This window comes from Salvelinus alpinus, chromosome 5, assembly GCF_045679555.1.
Source record: "Salvelinus alpinus chromosome 5, SLU_Salpinus.1, whole genome shotgun sequence".
Taxonomy (NCBI): domain Eukaryota; kingdom Metazoa; phylum Chordata; class Actinopteri; order Salmoniformes; family Salmonidae; genus Salvelinus; species Salvelinus alpinus.
The window spans coordinates 19,040,914-19,065,226 of NC_092090.1; the positions used below are offsets into that span (position 1 = coordinate 19,040,914).

General features: G+C 45.7%; 1 protein-coding gene across 2 annotated transcripts in view; it reads left to right on the forward strand.

The window, feature by feature from the left end:
• adamts17 (ADAM metallopeptidase with thrombospondin type 1 motif, 17) overlaps positions 1-24,313 on the forward strand; it is a 218,506-nt gene that overhangs the window by 174,047 nt on the left and 20,146 nt on the right. For both annotated transcript variants that reach the window (XM_071400845.1, XM_071400846.1), the window contains 2 exons: positions 11,783-11,940; positions 19,320-19,482. In XM_071400845.1, coding sequence (XP_071256946.1) covers positions 11,783-11,940; positions 19,320-19,482 — 321 coding nt within the window. The remainder of the gene's footprint in view (positions 1-11,782; positions 11,941-19,319; positions 19,483-24,313) is intronic.

Here is a 24,313-nt window from a genome sequence, read left to right on the forward strand (position 1 = left end):
CCCTTCCATAGAGGTCATCAACCCTTCCATAGAGATCATCAGCCCTTCCATAGAGATCATCAGCCCTTCCATAGAGGTCATCAGCCCTTCCATAGAGGTCATCAACCCTTCCATAGAGATCATCAGCCCTTCCATAGAGAGTCATCAGCCCTTCCATAGAGATCATCAGCCCTTCCATAGAGGTCATCAACCCTTCCATAGAGATCATCAGCCCTTCCATAGAGATCATCAGCCCTTCCATAGAGGTCATCAGCCCTTCCATAGAGGTCATCAACCCTTCCATAGAGATCATCAGCCCTTCCATAGAGATCATCAGCCCTTCCATAGAGGTCATCAGCCCTTCCATAGAGGTCATCAGCCCTTCCATAGAGATCATCAGCCCTTCCATAGAGGTCATCAGCCCTTCCATAGAGATCATCAGCCCTTCCATAGAGGTCATCAGCCCTTCCATAGAGATCATCAGCCCTTCCATAGAGGTCATCAGCCCTTCCATAGAGATCATCAACCCTTCCATAGAGATCATCAGCCCTTCCATAGAGATCATCAGCCCTTCCATAGAGGTCATCAGCCCTTCCATAGAGGTCATCAGCCCTTCCATAGAGATCATCAGCCCTTCCATAGAGGTCATCAACCCTTCCATAGAGATCATCAGCCCTTCCATAGAGATCATCAGCCCTTCCATAGAGGTCATCAGCCCTTCCATAGAGGTCATCAACCCTTCCATAGAGATCATCAGCCCTTCCATAGAGATCATCAGCCCTTCCATAGAGGTCATCAGCCCTTCCATAGAGGTCATCAGCCCTTCCATAGAGATCATCAGCCCTTCCATAGAGATCATCAACCCTTCCATAGAGGTCATCAGCCCTTCCATAGAGATCATCAGCCCTTCCATAGAGGTCATCAGCCCTTCCATAGAGATCATCAGCCCTTCCATAGAGGTCATCAGCCCTTCCATAGAGGTCATCAGCCCTTCCATAGAGATCATCAGCCCTTCCATAGAGGTCATCAGCCCTTCCATAGAGATCATCAGCCCTTCCATAGAGATCATCAGCCCTTCCATAGAGGTCATCAGCCCTTCCATAGAGATCATCAGCCCTTCCATAGAGGTCATCAGCCCTTCCATAGAGATCATCAGCCCTTCCATAGAGGTCATCAGCCCTTCCATAGAGATCATCAGCCCTTCCATATAGGTCATCAGCCCTTCCATAGAGGTCATCAGCCCTTCCATAGAGATCATCAGCCCTTCCATAGAGATCATCAGCCCTTCCATAGAGATCATCAGCCCTTCCATAGAGATCATCAGCCCTTCCATAGAGATCATCAGCCCTTCCATAGAGATCATCAGCCCTTCCATAGAGGTCATCAGCCCTTCCATAGAGGTCATCAGCCCTTCCATAGAGATCATCAGCCCTTCCATAGAGGTCATCAACCCTTCCATAGAGATCATCAGCCCTTCCATAGAGATCATCAGCCCTTCCATAGAGGTCATCAGCCCTTCCATAGAGATCATCAACCCTTCCATAGAGATCATCATCCCTTCCATACAGATCATCAGCCCTTCCATAGAGATCATCAGCCCTTCCATAGAGATCATCAGCCCTTCCATAGAGGTCATCAGCCCTTCCATAGAGGTCATCAACCCTTCCATAGAGATCATCAGCCCTTCCATAGAGATCATCAGCCCTTCCATAGAGGTCATCAGCCCTTCCATAGAGGTCATCAGCCCTTCCATAGAGATCATCAGCCCTTCCATAGAGGTCATCAGCCCTTCCATAGAGATCATCAGCCCTTCCATAGAGCACATCAGCCCTTCCATAGAGGTCATCAGCCCTTCCATAGAGGTCATCAACCCTTCCATAGAGATCATCAGCCCTTCCATAGAGATCATCAGCCCTTCCATAGAGATCATCAGCCCTTCCATAGAGGTCATCAGCCCTTCCATAGAGATCATCAGCCCTTCCATAGAGATCATCAGCCCTTCCATAGAGGTCATCAGCCCTTCCATAGAGGTCATCAACCCTTCCATAGAGATCATCAGCCCTTCCATAGAGGTCATCAGCCCTTCCATAGAGGTCATCAGCCCTTCCATAGAGGTCATCAACCCTTCCATAGAGATCATCAGCCCTTCCATAGAGATCATCAGCCCTTCCATAGAGATCATCAACCCTTCCATAGAGATCATCAGCCCTTCCATAGAGATCATCAGCCCTTCCATAGAGATCATCAGCCCTTCCATAGAGATCATCAGCCCTTCCATAGAGATCATCAGCCCTTCCATAGAGATCATCAGCCCTTCCATAGAGGTCATCAGCCCTTCCATAGAGATCATCAGCCCTTCCATAGAGATCATCAGCCCTTCCATAGAGATCATCAGCCCTTCCATAGAGGTCATCAACCCTTCCATAGAGGTCATCAGCCCTTCCATAGAGATCATCAGCCCTTCCATAGAGGTCATCAGCCCTTCCATAGAGATCATCAGCCCTTCCATAGAGGTCATCAGCCCTTCCATAGAGGTCATCAGCCCTTCCATAGAGGTCATCAGCCCTTCCATAGAGGTCATCAGCCCTTCCATAGAGATCATCAGCCCTTCCATAGAGATCATCCAGGAATGAAATGCGCTCGGGGTTGTATGGCCCAATAATCAGTTTGTGTAACAGAAATCCATCAGAGGATATTGCTGCATACATTGTGATGTTGGCACCTCTCTGGCCCGGGACATCCACTGTGGCTCTTTCCCCAATCACATTCCTTCCTTGCCACCGTGTTTTGGCCAGGTTGAAACCAGCCTCATCCACAAAGATTAATATGTGGGGTGTTTGCCTGGCTTCAATCTCCATGACTCTCTAAAATAATCCACATGGCATCATAAGAGCATGGCATCATAAGAGCATGGCATCATAAGAGTTATTCTATTACGGTAGTTTGCATTATACCTAAAAACATCCATTGTGTGCCTCTGCCCTGTTTGGTTTTGTTCAAAACCAGTTCTGTATTTTATAGTCATCTTGCCTGGACATATTGAGTTGCTTGACTCGTTCAGAGTTCCTCTGAAAGGGGACAGTGTACAACTGCTTCATTCTGACTTGATGTTGTTTCAGAACTCTAGAAATAGTTGTTATGCTTACATTGTGAATATTTCCAAATGTAATGTTGTCTGCTAACACTCTGTCCCGAATCTCTGTGAGTTTTATGCCATTGTTTCTGATGACCATATCAACGATTGCAGTTTCCTGCACAGCAGTGAAAATCCTACCTCTCCCGCCTGTGGGAGGTAACCGTTGGGTCATAAGCAGAAATACAAAAACAATTACACACAAGTGGGTTTTGAGGCTTTGCTCAATTTACTTCTGTAATGTGCAGTTCAGTCAGATGCCCTTGCAGAATGCACATCTTACCTGTTTTGCCAGACATTTCTCAGAATAGATGCCACTGTTGAGCGTTGCAGATTTGGCTGCACTCTCAGACCAGCCTCTCTCATTGATAGAACATGATTTATTACATGATCACTTATAGTGGCCCTAATCTCATCTGAGACTACAGCTCATGATCTTCCTCTCAGTCTTCTTCCACCACGCATACGTACTCCTTCCCTCTCCCAGCCACTCTTCTTCCTCTCTCAGCCACTTCTCCATCTCTGTCTGGGTCCATGTTTACATTACAGTACAGCATTATTCCTAAGATGTCCCCTTTTGTATAGATGGTAATGACATTGAAAGACTAACACCTGGGTAGTTGTTCAGCTACAATGGGAATCAGCTGTGGTTGGTCTAATTGTTATGATAGTATTTCATTTTTAGATTTAGAACGTATTTCAATATGGTATTACTGTAGAAATGTAGCAAATTGCTGTCTTATTCAATTTTGTGTTATGTTAGGTTTTGAACATCAGTTTAACAGTTTTGAAAAGAGTATGTAAACATGTGCACATTGGCCTGTAGGTACATAGAGTTTTGGTGGTTGTTGTGTCTGAGTGAGGAAATAATTCATGAAATGTGTAAGATGTAGTCATTGAATGCATTTTGTGCCAAAGCAATGAAAAATAAAATAATATCTCAATTAAATGAAGTGCATGTTTTCTGGAGAACAGAGGAGAGTTAAAAAACAAAATCTGAAAGCACAGAAAGTCACTCTGGGTCATGCAATATTAATGTATAAGTCACTGTGGGCCATTTAATATTAATGTATAAGTCACTGTGGGCCATGCAATATTAATGTATAAGTCACTGTGGGCCATGCAATATTAATGTATAAGTCACTGTGGGCCATGCAATATTAATGTATAAGTCACTGTGGGCCATGCAATATTAATGTATAAGTCACTGTGGGCCATGCAATATTAATGTATAAGTCACTGTGGGTCATGCAATATTAATGTATAAGTCACTGTGGGCCATGCAATATTAATGTATAAGTCACTGTGGGCCATGCAATATTAATGTATAAGTCACTGTGGGCCATGCAATATTAATGTATAAGTCACTGTGGGTCATGCAATAATAATGTATAAGTCACTGTGGGCCATGCAATATTAATGTATAAGTCACTGTGGGCCATGCAATATTAATGTATAAGTCACTGTGGGCCATGCAATATTAATGTATAAGTCACTGTGGGCCATGCAATATTAATGTATCAGTCACTGTGGGCCATGCAATATTAATGTATAAGTCACTGTGGGCCATGCAATATTAATGTATAAGTCACTGTGGGTCATGCAATATTAATGTATCAGTCACTGTGGGCCATGCAATATTAATGTATAAGTCACTGTGGGTCATGCAATATTAATGTATAAGTCACTGTGGACTTTGCATCAATGAGAGAAATGACACTTTCTGTCTCTTGAAAATGCTTTGAACTTTGGCACAAATGTTGTGAGAGCAACTCATGAGACACTGGTGCAGGTGTCCATTGGTGAGCCTGGAGCGATATTTGTTTTGAATAAAGTTCATTGTGGAGAAGGCTGATTCACAGCTGTATGTGGAGCCACACATGGTCAGGATGTCTAGTGCCAGTTTCTTGAGAACAGGGACATCAGCTGCAGGCACCATCTTTCCATCTTTCCCCAGAAAGTAAGACAGGGTCACAAAGCCACATTTTCTTGCAGCTCAATCAACTCCATTTGCAGTGATGCAACTTCTACCCGTCTGAAGATCTGTTTAGCTTCCTCTGACAACATCTACCCGTCTGAAGATCTGTTTAGCTTCCTCTGACAACATCTACCCGTCTGAAGATCTGTTTAGCTTCCTCTGACAACATCTACCCGTCTGAAGATCTGTTTAGCTTCCTCTGACAACATCTACCCATCTGAAGATCTGTTTAGCTTCCTCTGACAACATCTACCCATCTGAAGATCTGTTTAGCTTCCTCTGACAACATCTACCCGTCTGAAGATCTGTTTAGCTTCCTCTGACAACATCTACCCATCTGAAGATCTGTTTAGCTTCCTCTGACAACTTTTTGTGACTAAGATGGTTCTGGATGACCAGCAAGCAATTCTCTTCCAACAGTGAAATCCCAGGCCCTCGTCCCCGCAGGAGGCCTTTTGCCTTTTGGTAGGCCGTCGTTTTAAATGAGAATTTGTTCTTAACTGACTTGCCGAGTTAAATAAAATTACAAAAAAGTAATCAAAGCTAGCTTTTAGGTTCTCCATCAGCTTCTGGATGAAATTGACATGGTAGGGAACATCTTTGTCTCCCTGCGTTTGCACCAGAAGATTGGGGAAGTGGACAAGTTCTCCCTGGAGATCATTCTTGAAAAGCTCCAATTTCTTCTGGAAAGCCCAGACTGCTGCTATCATATCACACACTGTGTTGTCCTGCAGCTTAACATTCAGTTGATTGAGGTGTGATGTCATGTCTGTCACACTGTGTTGTCCTGCAGCTTAACATTCAGTTGATTGAGGTGTGATGTCATGTCTGTCACACTGTGTTGTCCTGCAGCTTAACATTCAGTTGATTGAGGTGTGATGTCATGTCTGTCACACTGTGTTGTCCTGCAGCTTAACTTTCAGTTGATTGAGGTGTGATGTCATGTCTGTCAAAAATGCTGCTGTTTCCCTCTTCTCGTCATCAGAAACTGAGTTGCCTTGTCACTATTTTGCTCTGATAAGAAAGCTTTGATTTCCTCCTGAATGGCCCAGAATCGTTCCAAAACCCTTCCTTCACTGAGCCATCTGACATTGTGCAGTAGTAAGTCATCAAAGCTGGCATTAGCCTCTGTCAGAAAGCCTCGTAGCAGGCAGTGTTCTTGATCAGTTTCATCATCGTTGTCATGACCTCAGAATACTCTTTTACCAGACTGGCACACAGGACAGATTGATGGATGATTTGATGTCAGGACAGGGTGGTCCTCTTTCAAACGTGTAACCAGTCCCCTCCTCTTCCTGTCATGGCTGGAGCTCCGTCTGTGGTGATGGAGACCACTGACTTCAGATCTCTCCCCTTTTGGTCAGCATCCCTTTGACATCCTCTCCCTGTGTGTCTGCTTCTAGATTTGTTAAGCCCAACAGCTCATCCCACAATTCCGTCTTTGTTTCATAATAAAATCTGACAAACTGGTACTCGGTACTGGTACCGAGTCAGTGTGGAGGCTATATACAGGGGGTACCGGTACCGAGTCAGTGTGGAGGCTATATACAGGGGGTACTGGTACCGAGTCAGTGTGGAGGCTATATACAGAGGGTACCGGTACTGAGTCAGTGTGGAGGCTATATACAGGGGGTACCGGTACCGAGTCAGTGTGGAGGCTATATACAGGGGGTACCGAGTCAGTGTGGAGGCTATATACAGGGGGTACCGGTACCGAGTCAGTGTGGAGGCTATATACAGGGGGTACCGAGTCAGTGTGGAGGCTATATACAGGGGGTACCGGTACCGAGTCAGTGTGGAGGCTATATACAGGGGGTACCGGTAATCTTTATTGTTTACCTGCAAACAAGGTGTCAGCAACTTCACACATGCATTCTTTTACCATCTCAGCGTCAGTGTTTTCCCTAAACCCAAGCTATCCTCAGTGAACGCTCCGTTGCATGTTGTTGGGCTTTCAGGCAATTGACATGGACTTTTTGCCTCATATTGGGATTTGAGTTGTTTAATTTAAGTCTGATCTATATTACTATGCTTGGTGTAATGACGCTTAACATTGCCACTTTTCATGAGGGCTACGGACTCGCTGCATATCAGGCACATTTGTTTTGTTCTGGTTGTGGGGAGAATGCATTTTCCGTCCACTCGCCATCAACTTTTATTTTTTGGAACAAGCCATATTAACAAAGATACTGGTAATTAAGCTCATTCTATCTGTGATATTAACATTTGAACCTCAGTGAAATATTTCTGTTTCTTTCTGCCTGCTTGTTCCGAGGTGTTGTGGAGGATATTTACATTGATGTGATTGGGTAAGACATGGGCTCTTGCATTTAACCACGCGATTGGATTAGACGGGGCACTAGTAGAGGTGGGGGTTGCTTTGAGAGAGTGAGAGGAAGAGAGGTTGCCGAGTTAGAGAGGCCGTGGCGCCCGGGTAAAATTTGAAAGCTGTTTAAAAGAATTATTGATTGACTTTTATATAACTACTGTAAATCCTATGTTGTTCGGTCCGTATTGACTCTTCTCTGGGTCTGGATCCAGACCGCCGTCTGCCAGTTGAGTTTGGCTGCCCCATACAGTCTTCAGCCAGTGCTAAAACATTCTGCACTGTCTAGCATGTTTTGTTCTCTGTCAACTCTGCAGGGAAATTTGAAAGCCCATAAACACACTCATTTGTCAGCCGCTTGTAAAGTGTTTGAACACTTCGCTCTTGTGGTTTCCTTTTGAGTGTTCTGACAACAGCTATTAAAATTTTTTCTAACCGTTAAGTGCTTTGTCAACAGGAAGGGTACACTGGGGACTTGAGACATCGGTGGCATCCAATTCTAGTTCTGTGTGTAATGATAGGACAGGCTGGGATCCTCTCTAGTGATAGGAGGGAGTTGAGGGATGGAGGGAGGAGAGGGATGGGGAAGAGAGGAAGGGAAGTAGGGAGGAACGGGAGGGAGGGAGGGAGGGAGGGAGGGAGGGAGGGAGGGAGGGAGGGAGTAGTGACTGAAAGGCTAGCCACTCCCTTTGAAAACACATCTGGTAATCTAAAAAAACACTCCAACACTACTTCCTTTTGTACAGTGTGAGGTATGTCTCCACCACCTTTTATATGGTAAAGTTTCCCCAAGTCGCTGATCTTGAGTCAGTTTAGGATGTAGGTAGAGTTATTAAAGTGACTATGCATAGATAATAACAGAGAGTAGCAGTAGCATAGAAGGGGGCGGTGCAATGCAAATAGTCTGGGTAGCCATTTGATTAGCTGTTCAGGAGTCTTATGGCTTGGGGGTAGAGGCTGTTTAGAAGCCTCTTGGACTTAGACTTGGCGCTCCGGTACCGCTTGCCGTGCGGTAGCAGAGAGAACAGTCTATGACTAGTGTGGCTGGAGTCTTTGACAATTTTTAGGGCCTTCCTCTGACACTGCCTGGTATAGAGGTCCTGGATGGCAGGAAGCTTGGCCCCGGTGATGTACTGGGCCGTACGCACTACCCTCTGTAGTGCCTTGCGGTTGGAGGCCGAGCAGTTGCCATACCAGACAGTGATGCAACCCTTCAGGATGCTCTCGATGGTGCAGCTGTAAAACCTTTTGAGGATCTGAAGACCCCATACCAAATATTTTCAGTTTCCTGAGGGGGAATAGCTTTTGTCGTGCCGTCTTCACGACTGTCTTGGTGTGCTTGGACCATGTTTGTTGGTGATGTGGATGCCAAGGAACTTGAATCTCTCAACCCGCTCCACTACAGCCCCGTCGATGAGAATGGGGGCGTGCTCTGTCCTCCTTTTCCTGTAGTCCACAATCATCTCCTTCGTCTTGATCACGTTGAGGAAGAGGTTGTTGTCCTTGCACCACACGGTCAGGTCTCTGACCTCTTCCCTATAGGCTGTCACATCGTTGTTGGTGATCAGCAAACTGTTGTCATCAGCAAACTTAATGATGGTGTTGGAGTCGTGCCTGGCCATGCAGTCGTGAGTGAAAAGGGATTACAGGAGGGGACTAAGCACGCACCCCTGAGGGGCTACCGTGTTGAGGATCAGCGTGGCGGATGTGTTGTTACCTACCCTTACCACCTGGGGGCGGCCCATCAGGAAGTCGAGGATCCAGTTGCAGAGGGAGGTGTTTAGTCCTAGGGTCCTTAGCTTAGTTTTGAGCTTTGAGGCCACTATGGTGTTGAACGCTGAGCTGTAGTCAATGAATAGCATTCTCACGTAGGTGTTCCTTTTGTTCAGGTGGGAAAGGGAAGTGTGGAGTGCAATAGAGATTGCATTATCTGTGGATCTGTTGGTCTGGTATGCAAATTGGAGTGGGTCTAGGGTTTCTGGGATAATGGTGTTGATGTGAGCCATGACCGGCCTTTCAAAGCATTTCATGGCTACAGACATGAGTGCTACGGGTCTGTAGTCATTTAGGCAGGTTACCTTCGTGTTCTTGGGCACAGGGACTATGGTGGTCTCCTTGAAACATGTTGGTATTACAGACTCAGACAGGGAGAGGTTGAAAATGTCAGTGAAGACACTTGCCAGTTGGGCAGCGCATGCTCGGAGTACACGTCCTGGTAATCCGCCTGGCTCTGCGGCCTTGTGAATGTTGACCTGTTTAAAGGTCTTACTCACATCGGCTGCGGAGAGCGTGATCACACAGTCGTCCGGAACAGCTGATGCTCTCATGCATGTTTCAGTTTCTACTTGCCTCGAAGCGAGCATTGAAGTTATTTAGCTCGTCTGGTAGGCTCATGTCACTGGGCAGCTCTCAGCTGTACTTCCCTTTGTAGTTTGTAATAGTTTGCAAGCCCTGCCACATCTGACGAGCGTCGGAGCCGGTGTAGTATGATTCGATCTTAGTTCTGTATTGACGCTTTCCCGGTTGGATGGTTCGTCGGAGGGCATAGATGGATTTCTTATAAGCTTCCGGGTTAGAGTCCCGCTGCTTGAAAGCGGCAGTTCTACCCTGGTTAAGCTTAAGATTGGGAGAGGAGAAGCTGATCCTCGGTCTGTACCTAAGGGAAACTTGTGAAATACAATGTGTAGAATTTATGTTTCTGTACAGCTAGTAAACAACACAGTGATGACCATGGAACAGTGATGCTAATATTCTGATGATGACCATGGAACAGTGATGCTAATATTCTAATGATGACCATGGAACAGTGATGCTAATATTCTGATGATGACCATGGAACAGTGATGCTAATATTCTGATGATGACCATGGAACAGTGATGCTAATATTCTAATGATGACCATTGAACAGTGATGCTGATATTCTGATGATGACCATGGAACAGTGATGCTAATATTCTGATGATGACCATGGAACAGTGATGCTGATATTCTGATGATGACCATGGAACAGGGATGCTAATATTCTGATGATAACCATGGAACAGTGATGCTAATATTCTGATGATGACCATGGAACAGTGATGCTAATATTCTAATGATGACCATGGAACAGTGATGCTAATATTCTGATGATGACCATGGAACAGTGATGCTAATATTCTAATGATGACCATGGAACAGTGATGCTAATATTCTGATGATGACCATGGAACAGTGATGCTAATATTCTAATGATGACCATGGAACAGTGATGCTAATATTCTGATGATGACCATGGAACAGTGATGCTAATATTCTAATGATGACCATGAAACAGTGATGCTAATATTCTAATGATGACCATGAGACAGTGATGCTAATATTCTAATGCATTTTAATTTAAGTTGATTTAACGATGTGGTTAAACACATTTTGAAAGATCTGAAGTTGTTTTTTTGTATATAGTTAATATTATGTTCCTTGGCAGTTTTATAGTAAAGTGGTTCAATTATTTTCAGTTCCATGTAAATCTGTAGGTTCATAGACATGCAGTAAAACAACGTGTTTAGAAAGAGTCCATTCACTGTGGTTTTTATTTCTCTGGAGCTCTCTCTGGTCGTCCTTCCAAAAGACTCATTAAAACAACATGCATTTGGAAAAACCTGGCTAAAACATTCAATTCTTATGAAATGTCTTACAGTACACCCCAACAGTCTCTCTGTCTCGCTCTCTCTCTCTTTATTTTCTCTCTCATTATTTTCTCTCTCTCTCTCCACCCTCGCTCTCTTTCTAATGCATTACCCAACAACCTTAATTCAAGCATCGCATGTCCACAGGGGATAACTGTGGACATGCGGTGAGGTAGTCTGTTTGCTGGACTTCACAACCTCCACAGTCTCCACATCAAGGGACACTCTCTTAGTTGGAACCGACTGGGTCTCTGATGCTGTGCTGCTTTCCTGTGGTTCAGGCATGGCGAGAAGTAAAACCGCGCTGACCGGGGTCGGCTATTTGGAAAGCAGCCCATTTGGGCATCAAAAGTCATTTTCAGAGAAGTGTGTGTTCACCTTGCCTGCCTGCTACATGTTAGTTGTTTGTTTGCTCCTCTTTAAATTAAACATATATATATTTTAGGGTAGAGACATGGTTTGAATTATGGGTTTGAATAAAGGTAGTGATTTAAGGGGAACAGTCAGAGTGGGAATTGAACCCGACAACCTGTTTTACAGTTTGAGCACACAATGCTATAAAGGTCTAGGCATGTTGGTGGAGACTGTGGTATGCTTACGTTCAATGGAAGTGATAGGGGCAAGTGATAGGTAACCATCTAACATCAAGTTGTCCTGAACTTCCTCTTAAATTAATTCTACGTCCTGCTTGTTCCAGCAATGAAAGACTCTACCAAGAGGTCCATCAACAGCGACTGGAAGATCGAGCTTCCTGGAGAGTTCCAGCTGGCCGGCACTACAGTGCGCTACGTCCGGAGAGGACTCTGGGAGAAAATGTCCGCCAAGGGACCCACCAAGACCCCGCTGTACCTCATGGTAAACCTATCATGTAGAGAGAGATGGTGTGTGTGTGTGTGTTGGGGGGAGGAGTGTGTGTGTGTGTGTGTGTGTGTGTGTGTGTGTGTGTGTGTGTGTGTGTGTGTGTGTATCCCTATCATGTAAATGCATGTTGAGCTGATGCATTTACCCTCCTCAGTCTACTCCACATGACAGAGATCAGAGAGGGACAGAGAGAGAGGAAGAGATAAAGAGCATGGAAATTGGGCTTCAAAGGGAGGAAGTTGGTGTTAGTTTAAATGTAATCTTTATTTAACTAGGCAAGTGAGTTAAGAACAAATTCTTATTTACAATGACAGCCTACCAGGGAACAGTGGGTTAACTGCCTTGTTCAGGGGCAGAATGACAGATTTTTACCTTGTCAGTTTGGGGATTTGATCCAGCAACCTTTTGGGTTATTGGTCCAACGCTCTAACTACTAGGCTAGGCTACCTGCCACCCCAAATGGCCCTCTGGAGGCATCATGTGATACAGATGTAGTATCTTAATTTGAGCCAGTTTGCTACAGTAGGGAAATAATCCTGCAGCAACAGGAAATGTCAGTTATTATGTGGATTATATAAAAACATTTGTAGGGATTGATACATTTTTGGTAATGGAAAATCAAGTCTGAAATATCAAAGTGGAAATGTTCAAACTTCAGATGCCCTTTTAAACCTTAAATGCACTACAAGTTTTACATTTCCTGATCAAATTAAGATCATACCACAGGAGGTTGGTGCCACCTTAATTGGGGAGGATGGGCTCATGTCATTGGCTGGAGCGGAATAGGTGGAATGGTATCGAATAGACCAAACACATGTTTTGATGGCATTCCATTCACGCCGTTCCAGCCATTATTATGAGCCGACCTCCCCTCAGCAGCCTCCACTGGATCATACATCTTTACATCACTGGCAGGGATTATAGAGAATGAATGAATGCTCCCTCTCTCCTCCATCTCTCTCTCTCTCTCTCTCTCTCTCTCTCTCTCTCGATTCAATTCTAAGGGCTTTACTGGCATGGGAAACATGTGTTTACATTGCCAAAGCAAGTGAAATAGATAATAAACAAAAGTGAAATAATCAATCAAAAATGAACAATAAACTTTACACTCACAAGTTTTAAAGGAATAGACACATTTCAAATGTCATATTATGGCTATGTACACTGTTATAATGATGTACAAATAGATAAAGTACAAAAGGGAAGATAAATAAACATAAATGGATTGTATTTACAATGGTGTTTGTTCTTCACTGGTTGCCCTTTTCTTGTGGCAACAGGTCACAAATCTTGCTGCTGCGATGGCACACTGTGGTATTTCACCCAATAGATATGAGAGTTTATCAAATTTTATTTGTTTTGGAATTCTTTGTGGGTCTCTGTCATCTGAGGGAAATACAGTATGTGTCTCTCATATGGTCATACATTTGGCAGGAGGTTAGGAAGTGCAGCTCAGTTTCCACCTCATTTTTGTTGTCAGTGTGCACATAGCCTGTCTTCTCTTGAGAGCCAGGTCTGCCTATGGCGGCCTCTGCTAGGCCATGCTCACTGATTCTGTACATAGTCAAAGCTTTCCTTAATTTTCGGTCGGCCACTAATCTCTCTGTAGGTAATGGCTTTGTTTTGGAATGTTTGGGAATCACTTCCTTGTAAGTGGTTGTAGAATTTAACGGCTCTTTTCTGGATTTTGATAATAAGCGGGTATCGGCCTAATTTTTCTCTGTATGCATTATTTGGTGTTTTACGTACACAGAGGATGTTTTTGCAGAATTCTGCTTGCAGAGGCTCAATTTGGTGTTTGTCCCATTTTGTGAATTCTTGGTTGGTGAGTGGACCCCAGACCTCACAACCATAAAGGGCAATGGGTTCTATAACTGATTCAAATATTTTTTGCCAGATCGTATGTGAAATGTTATGTTCCTTTTGATGGTATAGAATGCCCTTCTTGCCTTGTCTCAGATCGTTCACAGCTTTGTGGAAGTTACCTGTGGTGCTGATGTTTAGGCCGAGATAGGTATAGTTTTTTGTGTGCTCTAGGGCAACGGTGTCTAGATGGAATTTGTATTTGTGGTCCTGGCAACTGGACCTTTTTTGGAACGCCGTTATTTTTGTCTTACTGAGATTTACTGTCAGTGCCCAGGTCTGACAGAATCTGTGCATAAGATCTAGGTGTTGCTGTAGGCCCTCCTTGGTTGGGGACAGAAGCACCAGACCATCAGCAAACAGTAAACATTTGACTTCAGATTCTAGTAGGGTGAGGCTGGGTTGTGCAGACTGTTCTAGTGCCCTCGCCAATTCATTAATATATATTTTGAAGAGGGTGGGGCTCAAGCTACATCCCTGTCTCGCCCCATGGCCCTGTGGGAAGAAATGTTTGAGTTTTTTGCCAATTTTAACTGCACACTTTTGTTTGTGTGCATGGATTTTATAATGTCTTATGTTTTTCCCCCAACACCGCTTTCCATCAATTTGTAGCAGACCCTCATGCCAAATTGAGTCAAAAGTTTTTTTGAAATCAACAAAGCATGACAAGACTTTGCCTTTGTTTTGTTTTGTTTTTTGTTTGTTTGTCAATTAGGGTGTGCAGGGTGAATATGTGGTCTGTCGTAGGGTAATTTGGTATAAAGCCAATTTGACATTTGCTCAGTACGTTGTTTTCACTGATGAAATGTACAAGTCTGCTGTTAATTATAATGCAGAGGATTTTCCCACGGTTGCTGTTGACGCATATCCCACGGTAGTTATTCCAAATATTAGGGAAGATGCCAGAGCTGAGGATGATGTTAAAGAATTTAAGTATAGCCAATTCAAATTTGTGGTCTGTATATTGTCTGTATATTGTCCTGTAGTTCATTCAATGTAATTGGAGAATGCAATGGGTTCTGGTAGTCTTTAATAGCTGATTCTAAGATTTGTAATTGATCATGTATATGTTTTTGCTGTTTGTTCTTTGTTATGGAGCCAAAAAGATTAGAGAAGTGGTTTATCCATACATCTCCATTTTGTATAGATAACTCTTTGTGTTGTTGTTTGTGTAGTTAGTGTGTTCCAATTTCCCCAGAAGTGGTTAGAGTCTATGGATTCTTCAATTACTTCAATTAAGCTGATTTCTGATGTGCTGTTCCTTCTTCCGTAGTGTATTTCTGTATTGTTTTAGTGATTCACCATAGTGAAGGCATAGACTCAGGTTTTCTTGGTCTCTATGTTTTTGGTTAGATAGGTTTCTCAATTTCTTTCTTAGGGTTTTGCATTCTTCATCAAACCATTTGTTATTGTTGTTCATTTTCTTAGGTTGTCTTCTTGAAGTTTTGAGATTTGATAGGGAAGCTGAAAGGTCAAATATACTGTTTAGGCTTTCTACTGCCAAGTTTACACCTTCACTATTACAGTGAAATGTTTTGTCCAGGAAGTTGTCTAAAAGGGATTGAATTTGTTGTTGCCTAATTGTTTTTTGGTAGGTTTCAACACTACTTTCCTTCAATCTTCCTTTGGCTTTGATGCCTCATGATTGAGTATTGCTCTGTTCAAGTAGACTGATTTTGCTGTGATGTGATAGGGATGTTAGTGGGCTGACTGTGAACGCTTTGAGAGACTCTGGGTTGAGGTCAGTAATAAAGTAATCTACACTACTACTGCCAAGGGATGAGCTGTAGGTGTACCTACCATAGGAGTCACCACGAAGCCTACCAATGACTATATTACAGACCCAGTGTGTTACAGAGCTGCAGGAGTTGAACCCGTTGTGTTGGTTGTTTTGTCATAGTTGTGTCTAGGGGAGCATATTTGGGAGGAAATACTATCAGCTCCAGGTGGGTTTTTGTCCCCCTATGTGCTGAGGGTGTCAGGTTCTTGTCCAGTTCTGGCATTTAGGTCGCCACAGACTAGTACATGTCCCTGGGCCTGGAAATAGTTGATCTCCCCCTCTAGGATGGAGAAGCTGTCATCGTTAAAGTATGGGGATTCTATTGGGGGGATATAGATAGCACACATGAGGACATTTTTCTGTGTTGAGATAATTTCCTTATTAATTTATAGCCGTATGTAAAATGTTCTTGTTTTGACTAATTTAATAGAGTTGGTTAGGTCTGCTCTATACCAAATTAGCATACCTCCTGAGTCTCTTCCCTGTTTCACACCTGGTAGTTTGGTGGATGGGACTACCAGCTCTCTGTAAACTGGAGGGCAACCAGTGGGTATGTCTCCTCTATACCATGTTTCTTGTAGGATGACAATGTCTGTATTTCCAATTTCTTTGATGAAGTCTAGGTTCCTGCGCATTAGGCCAAAGGCAGATAACCTTAGACCTTGTATATTCCAGGATGAGATAGTGAAAGCTTTGTGTTCCATAGTGTCTAGTGTTGCTTTCAATGGGTTTAGGCCCGAACCGTTACAGTAGGTGTGAGCAGAGCATGTTGAGCATCTGATAATACCTCTTAGGTCGTAAGATGGGGCTTGGGCGGGTGTATTCGTGGGGGTTGGGCCTGTTGCTCTGCTCAAGGCCTGGGCATATGTGTGGCAGTCATGTTGAGGTCCTTGCTGTGTGGGGGGGGCATAGGTCTGATCTGGGGGGGCCTATATACTGTAGGGTGTGGCCAGGCTTTGTTTGGCGGGGTCTCAGCTGGTTGGGTTGTGGCTGGTGATGCTGTGGTCTGGGTGTAGGTCCTCTTGACGTGGGTTCTCTCAGTGCAGGTCCTGGGAGGGGGTCTTGCAGGTCTGGGAGGGTGTCTCGCTGGTCTGGGCGGGGTGTCCGTTGCTCTGTTGCTCCTGTTTGAGGTTCTGGGGCTACGGTTGAGGGTGACATCCTTCAGGGTCCTGGCAAAAGTTGGGATTGCTGCCTTGTAGAGGTGGACCTCTCTCTCCTTCCTTTACAAAGCATTTCAGGATGAGTGGGGGCTTGGAGGAGGCTGTATGTTCTGCTAGAGAGGGCAGGTTAATGTACGTCTGTAATGTGGATCTGGATTGTGCATTGTACTGTTATTGTGGTTGTGCTAAGGTTTGGTGCTATGGTTTTAGGAGGGGGGCTCACGTGGGGGGGGGGGGGGGGGTAATAAGGTGTTTTTAAGTTCATGAGGATGGCTCATTAAAGAAAACTATTCTAAGTCTCTTTCCTTCCTCTCTCTCAATTCAAGGGGCTTTATTGGCATGGGAAACATGTTTACATTGGCAAAGCAAGTGAAAGAAATGTACAGTAAACATTACACTCACAAAAGTTCCAAAATAATAAAGACATTTCAAATGTCATATGATGTCTATATATTATGTCTCTCTCCTCACTCACTCACTCTGTGTCTCTGAGCATGACCCAGTCTCTCAACCCATCTCTATGGTATACACTATCGGGACATTGTATCTGAACATAACAAGCCAGTGTCTCTGAACGTAACTCCGTCTCCCCTAGGTGCTGTTGTTCCATGACCAGACCTACGGGATACACTATGAGTACACAGTGTCTCTGAACGTAACTCCGTGTCCCCTAGGTGCTGTTGTTCCATGACCAGACCTACGGGATACACTATGAGTACACAGTGTCTCTGAACGTAACTCCGTCTCCCCTAGGTGCTGTTGTTCCATGACCAGACCTACGGGATACACTATGAGTACACAGTGTCTCTGAACGTAACTCCGTCTCCCCTAGGTGCTGTTGTTCCATGACCAGACCTACGGGATACACTATGAGTACACAGTGTCTCTGAACGTAACTCCGTCTCCCCTAGGTGCTGTTGTTCCATGACCAGACCTACGGGATACACTATGAGTACACAGTGTCTCTGAACGTAACTCCCTTTCCCCTAGGTGCTGTTGTTCCATGACCAGACCTACGGGATACACTATGAGTACACAGTGTCTCTGAACGTAACTCCGTGTCCCCTAGGTGCTGTTGTTCCATGACCAGACCTACGGGATACACTATGAGTACACAGTGTCTCTGAACGTAACTCCGTGTCCCCTAGGTGCTGTTGTTCCATGACCAGACCTACGGGATACACTATGAGTACACAGTGTCTCTGAACATAACTCCGTGTCCCCTAGGTGCTGTTGTTCCATGACCAGACCTACGGGATACACTATGAGTACACAGTGTCTCTGAACGTAACTCCGTCTCCCCTAGGTGCTGTTGTTCCATGACCAGACCTACGGGATACACTATGAGTACACAGTGTCTCTGAACGTAACTCCCTTTCCCCTAGGTGCTGTTGTTCCATGACCAGACCTACGGGATACACTATGAGTACACAGTGTCTCTGAACGTAACTCCGTGTCCCCTAGGTGCTGTTGTTCCATGACCAGACCTACAGGATACACTATGAGTACACAGTGTCTCTGAACGTAACTCCGTGTCCCCTAGGTGCTGTTGATCCATGACCAGACCTACGGGATACACTATGAGTACACAGTGTCTCTGAACGTAACTCCGTCTCCCCTAGGTGCTGTTGTTCCATGACCAGACCTACGGGATACACTATGAGTACACAGTGTCTCTGAACGTAACTCCGTCTCCCCTAGGTGCTGTTGTTCCATGACCAGACCTACGGGATACACTATGAGTACACAGTGTCTCTGAACGTAACTCCGTCTCCCCTAGGTGCTGTTGTTCCATGACCAGACCTACGGGATACACTATGAGTACACAGTGTCTCTGAACGTAACTCCCTTTCCCCTAGGTGCTGTTGTTCCATGAGCAGACCTACGGGATACACTATGAGTACACAGTGTCTCTGAACGTAACTCCGTGTCCCCTAGGTGCTGTTGTTCCATGACCAGACCTACGGGATACACTATGAGTACACAGTGTCTCTGAACATAACTCCGTGTCCCCTAGGTGCTGTTGTTCCATGACCAGACCTACGGGATACACTATGAGTACACAGTGTCTCTGAACGTAACTCCGTGTCCCCTAGGTGCTGTTGTTCCATGACCAGACCTACGGGATACACTATGAGTACACAGTGTCTCTGAACGTAACTCCGTCTCCCCTAGCTGCTGTTGTTCCATGACCAGACCTACGGGATACACTATGAGTACACAGTGTCTCTGAACGTAACTCCGTCTCCCCTAGGTGCTGTTGTTCCATGACCAGACCTACGGGATACACTATGAGTACACAGTGTCTCTGAACGTAACTCCGTCTCCCCTAGGTGCTGTTGTTCCATGACCAGACCTACGGGATACACTATGAGTACACAGTGTCTCTGAACGTAACTCCGTCTCCCCTAGGTGCTGTTGTTCCATGACCAGACCTACGGGATACACTATGAGTACACAGTGTCTCTGAACATAACTCCCTCTCCCCTAGGTGCTGTTGTTCCATGACCAGACCTACGGGATACACTATGAGTACACAGTGTCTCTGAACGTAACTCCGTCTCCCCTAGGTGCTGTTGTTCCATGACCAGACCTACGGGATACACTATGAGTACACAGTGTCTCTGAACGTAACTGAACGTGATGATGTCAGTGAGGAGCAGAGAGCACCAGAGCACCTCTACCTTTGGACACACAGCTCCTGGCAAGACTGCAACGTACAGTGTGGAGGAGGTATGACTCACACACACTGACACACATCCCAAGGAGAGTCTTGGCAGGGTTTCTGATAGCTGTTGACCTTGGGTTCATGCATAGTGACTTTCAGCCACCCCCCTCCAGTTCCCCCCCACCCCCCAGTACCCCCCTCCCCCTTCAGTTCCCCCCCACCACCCTTCAGTTCCCCACACCCCCTTCAGTACCCCCCACACCCCTTCAGTTCCCCCACCCCCTTCAGTTCCCCACCCCCCTTCAGTTCCCTTCCACCGCTGCTGCTGCTGTCCAGTGGGGTTACATGTTAGATATGGGTCTCTAATCTTGACTGTGGAGCGCCACGTCTGTGCTCCATGCTGATGCACTAATCTGGGGCTGGTTGCCCAGCGCTGAGGGTTGGCCAGGACCAGGGCTCCACAACAAACATCAAACACAGCCTGGCTGGATGGCTGCCTGGGGCAACGAGGGATGGGGAGAGGGCAGATGGGCTGTTGCTCTCACACACTCACATGAGCAAACACACATATATACTGTTGAGGCTAGTGAGGTTGGGTTAGTGGGTTACACCTGGTTGGTGAGGCTGGAGCCATTCGGCTGGGACTGAGGTAGAGAGGGTTGGGGCTTGGAGGCTGGGCTTAGAGGCTGTGTCAGAGGGTTAGTTGGATAGATTGTGTGGACTGAGGTAGAGACGGTTGGGGCTTGGAGGCTGTGTCGGAGGGTTAGTTGGATTGATTGTTGGGACTGAGGTAGTGGGTTGGGGCTTGGAGGCTAGGCTTAGAGGCTGTGTCGGAGGGTTAGTTGGATTTATTGTTGGGACTCAGGTAGAGAGGGTTGGGGCTTGGAGGCTGGGCTTAGAGGCTGTGTCTGAGGGTTAGTTGGATTTATTGTTGGGACTCAGGTAGAGAGGGTTGGGGCTTGGAGGCTGGGCTTAGAGGCTGTGTCTGAGGGTTAGTTGGATAGATTGTGTGGACTGAGGTAGTGGGTTGGGGGTTGGAGGCTGGGCTTAGAGGCTGTGTCGGAGGGTTAGTTGGATTGATTGTTGGGACTGAGGTAGTGGGTTGGGGCTTGGAGGCTGGGCTTAGAGGCTGTGTCGGAGGGTTAGTTGGATTGATTGTTGGGACTGAGGTAGTGGGTTGGGGCTTGGAGGCTGGGCTTAGAGGCTGTGTCGGAGGGTTAGTTGGATTGATTGTTGGGACTGAGGTAGTGGGATGGGGCTTGGAGGCTGGGGTTAGAGGCTGTGTCGGAGGGTTAGTTGGATAGATTGTTGGGACTGAGGTAGTGGGATGGGGCTTGGAGGCTGGGGTTAGAGGCTGTGTCGGAGGGTTAGTTGGATTGATTGTTGGGACTGAGGTAGTGGGTTGGGGCTTGGAGGCTGGGCTTAGAGGCTGTGTCAGAGGGTTAGTTGGATTGATTGTTGGGACTGAGGTAGTGGGATGGGGCTTGGAGGCTGGGGTTAGAGGCTGTGTCGGAGGGTTAGTTGGATAGATTGTTGGGACTGAGGTAGTGGGATGGGGCTTGGAGGCTGGGGTTAGAGGCTGTGTCGGAGCGTTAGTTGGATAGATTGTTGGGACTGAGGTAGAGAGGGTTGGGGCTTGGAGGCTGGGCTTAGAGGATGTGTCGGAGGGTTAGTTGGACAGATTGTTGGGACTGAGGTAGTGGGATGGGGCTTGGAGGCTGGGCTTAGAGGGTGTGTCGGAGGGTTAGTTGGATTGATTGTTGGGACTGAGGTAGTGGGATGGGGCTTGGAGGCTGGGGTTAGAGGCTGTGTCGGAGGGTTAGTTGGACAGACCGTTGGGACTGAGGTAGTGGGTTGGGTCTTGGAGACGTGTTAGAGGCTGTGTCAGGGGGTTAGTTGGATAGGCCTTTGGGGCTTGGGGGAAACAAATAGACCCAGTGTTGGTCAACGTCTAACCTCTGAACTAGAGCACACCAGACAGGTAGAGCTGGCTCCCACTGTGGGACTCTCAACTGGGTTCCCACGAACATGCACTCACACACGTGCATGTACACATGCACTCTCATGCAGGCACACACACAGTGGACAGCACACTGCACACACACAGTACGTATCTCAAGTTTCACCTATTCAATTCTCAGTTCATTGCTGAGACTGCAAATATCTAGAGCTGATTCTGGTGATATTAAAAATTAACTTTGAGGAAAAAGCATTATTTTTATTAACTCGGAGCAATAGTATTTTACCATCATCTAGCAGTAGATGTGAAGTGGATGGATAGATGGCTAGTTAATGTTGTTTTAACCCTTCAGAGTAGATGACCCTTTACTATGAATTCAACTGATGTTCTATCTCAAGCAGTGGGGAAAAAGGCTGGAAAAATAAGTTACAATTATCAGTAGGTTGTACTTCAATTTGCTTTTGCACTCATCTCAACACTATTACATCAATTACATGATTTTTGAAAGGTTGATTACTTTGTAAAACTATTTAGTTTTATGAACTGAAGTAACTCTCGAAGCAAGTCTGGTCATAATTAGAGTGAAAACAGCACCATCACATCATGGGTTTTATCGCTATCCACTGACTGATTAGCTATAATGCGTTGTTCAGTCTGAATCATCGGTAACATATGTCATTTAGCTGTGATAGGAGTTTCAACCTTGACTGATGAGAGGGTGTGTGCTGGTTTAGGTTACCACTTTCGTTTGTTTGTCTGTTCACTCGTTTGGAGTGCTTTAACAATGTCAAGGGTGAAGCTTATTGTAGCCAGCTAGTGGTTAGCTTATTGTATCCAGCTAGTGGTTAGCTTATTGTAGCCAGCTGTTGGTTAGTTTGTTGTAGCCAGCTAACAGTTAGGTTGTCGTAGCCAGCTTGCTGTTAAATTATTGTAGCCAGCTAGTGGTGAGTTTGTTGTAGCCAGCTAGCAGTTAGTTTGTTATAGCCAGCTAGTGGCTAGTTTGTTGTAGCCAGCTAGCAGTTAGTTTGTTATAGCCAGCTAGTGGTTAGTTTTTGTAGCCAGCTAGCAGTTAGTTTGTTGTAGCAAACAACAACTGAGCCACTGGGGACCCTATACCCCTGCAAACACCATGCACTACCAACTGAGCCACTGGGGACCCTGTACCCCTGCAAACACCATGCACTACCAACTGAGTCACTGGGGACCCTGTACCCCTGCAAACACCATGCACTACCAACTGAGTCACTGGGGACCCTGTACCCCTGCAAACACCATGCACTACCAACTGAGTCACTGGGGACCCTGTACACCTGCAAACACCATGCACTACCAACTGAGTCACTGGGGACCCTGTACCCCTGCAAACACCATGTACTACCAACTGAGTCACTGGGGACCCTATTCCCCTGCAAACACCATGCACTACCAACTGAGTCACTGGGGACCCTGTACCCCTGCAAACACCATGCACTACCAACTGAGTCACTGGGGACCCTATTCCCCTGCAAACACCATGCACTACCAACTGAGTCACTGGGGACGCTATTCCCCTGCAAACACCATGCACTACCAACTGAGTCACTGGGGACCCTGTACCCCTGCAAACACCATGCACTACCAACTGAGTCACTGGGGACCCTGTACCCCTGCAAACACCATGCACTACCAACTGAGTCACTGGGGACCCTGTACCCCTGCAAACACCATGCACTACCAACTGAGTCACTGGGGACCCTGTACCCCTGGCAAATATTATGTGCGTAAACCTATTTAGCATAGAGTTCTACTTGACATTTTGTTGCCCACTTTTGGAGAGATTCAAATATGAGGAAAACCTGAAGTCCTCATAGGAGAGTTCGCGTCTCACTGTGTGTGTGGAACAAATCTCTGTTTCCTTGGTAACCAGAATTCATTATTACTCGTCCAGTATCTTTCGGCTATTAGAGTAAATATTATGAGTCGCTTTCCCTCCAAATGAATTCTGCCAACACACTGTCGCTCTGAGAAGAACACTAAGGGATGGGGTCGGGGTTGGCATAACCGTCAGGGAGCCTGTACACAGTGTTCATAAAACATTTCCCATCACAGGATTTTGGGACGATATAGGAACATGAAACCTGTGACATAAATATTCTGGTGGGAAGCTAGATTTAGTCATTTCTGAGCCATATAGTAGAAACCCATGAGCACATAACGCAATATAACACAAACACACTAGTCCTTATATACTGTAGTGCACTTAACACAATATAACACAAACACACTAGTCCTTATATACTGTAGTGCACTTAACACAATATAACACAAACACACTAGTCCTTATATACTGTAGTGCACTTAACACAATATAACACAAACACACTAGTCCTTATATACTGTAGTGCACTTAACACAATATAACACAAACACACTAGTCCTTATATACTGTAGTGCACTTAACACAATATAACACAAACACACTAGTCCTTATATACTGTAGTGCACTTAACACAATATAACACAAACACACTAGTCCTTATATAGTGCACAACTTCTGACCAGAGGGAGGGAGAAAGGATGGATTTTCATAAAGTTGGAACAAAGCCCAGATCTCGAGCCCTGCACACACACACACACACACACACACACACACACACACACACACACACACACACACACACACACACACACACACACACACACACACACACACACACACACACACACACACACACACACACACACACACACACAGAGTAGTCGGGGCCTTACCCAGCAAGTGGTGGTTTGGATAGGGGCCAGCTCAGCTCCAAATATAGGACTTCCGTCCTCTGATTTAGTGTTAATTAACTGAGTTTTATTGTGTAATTACCTTCGCATTAGACCAGGCTATGATGTAGTTCACTGGAGGGTTATGCCGGTTGAGACAGAGGCTTGAACTCCATGTGTTTAGTGTG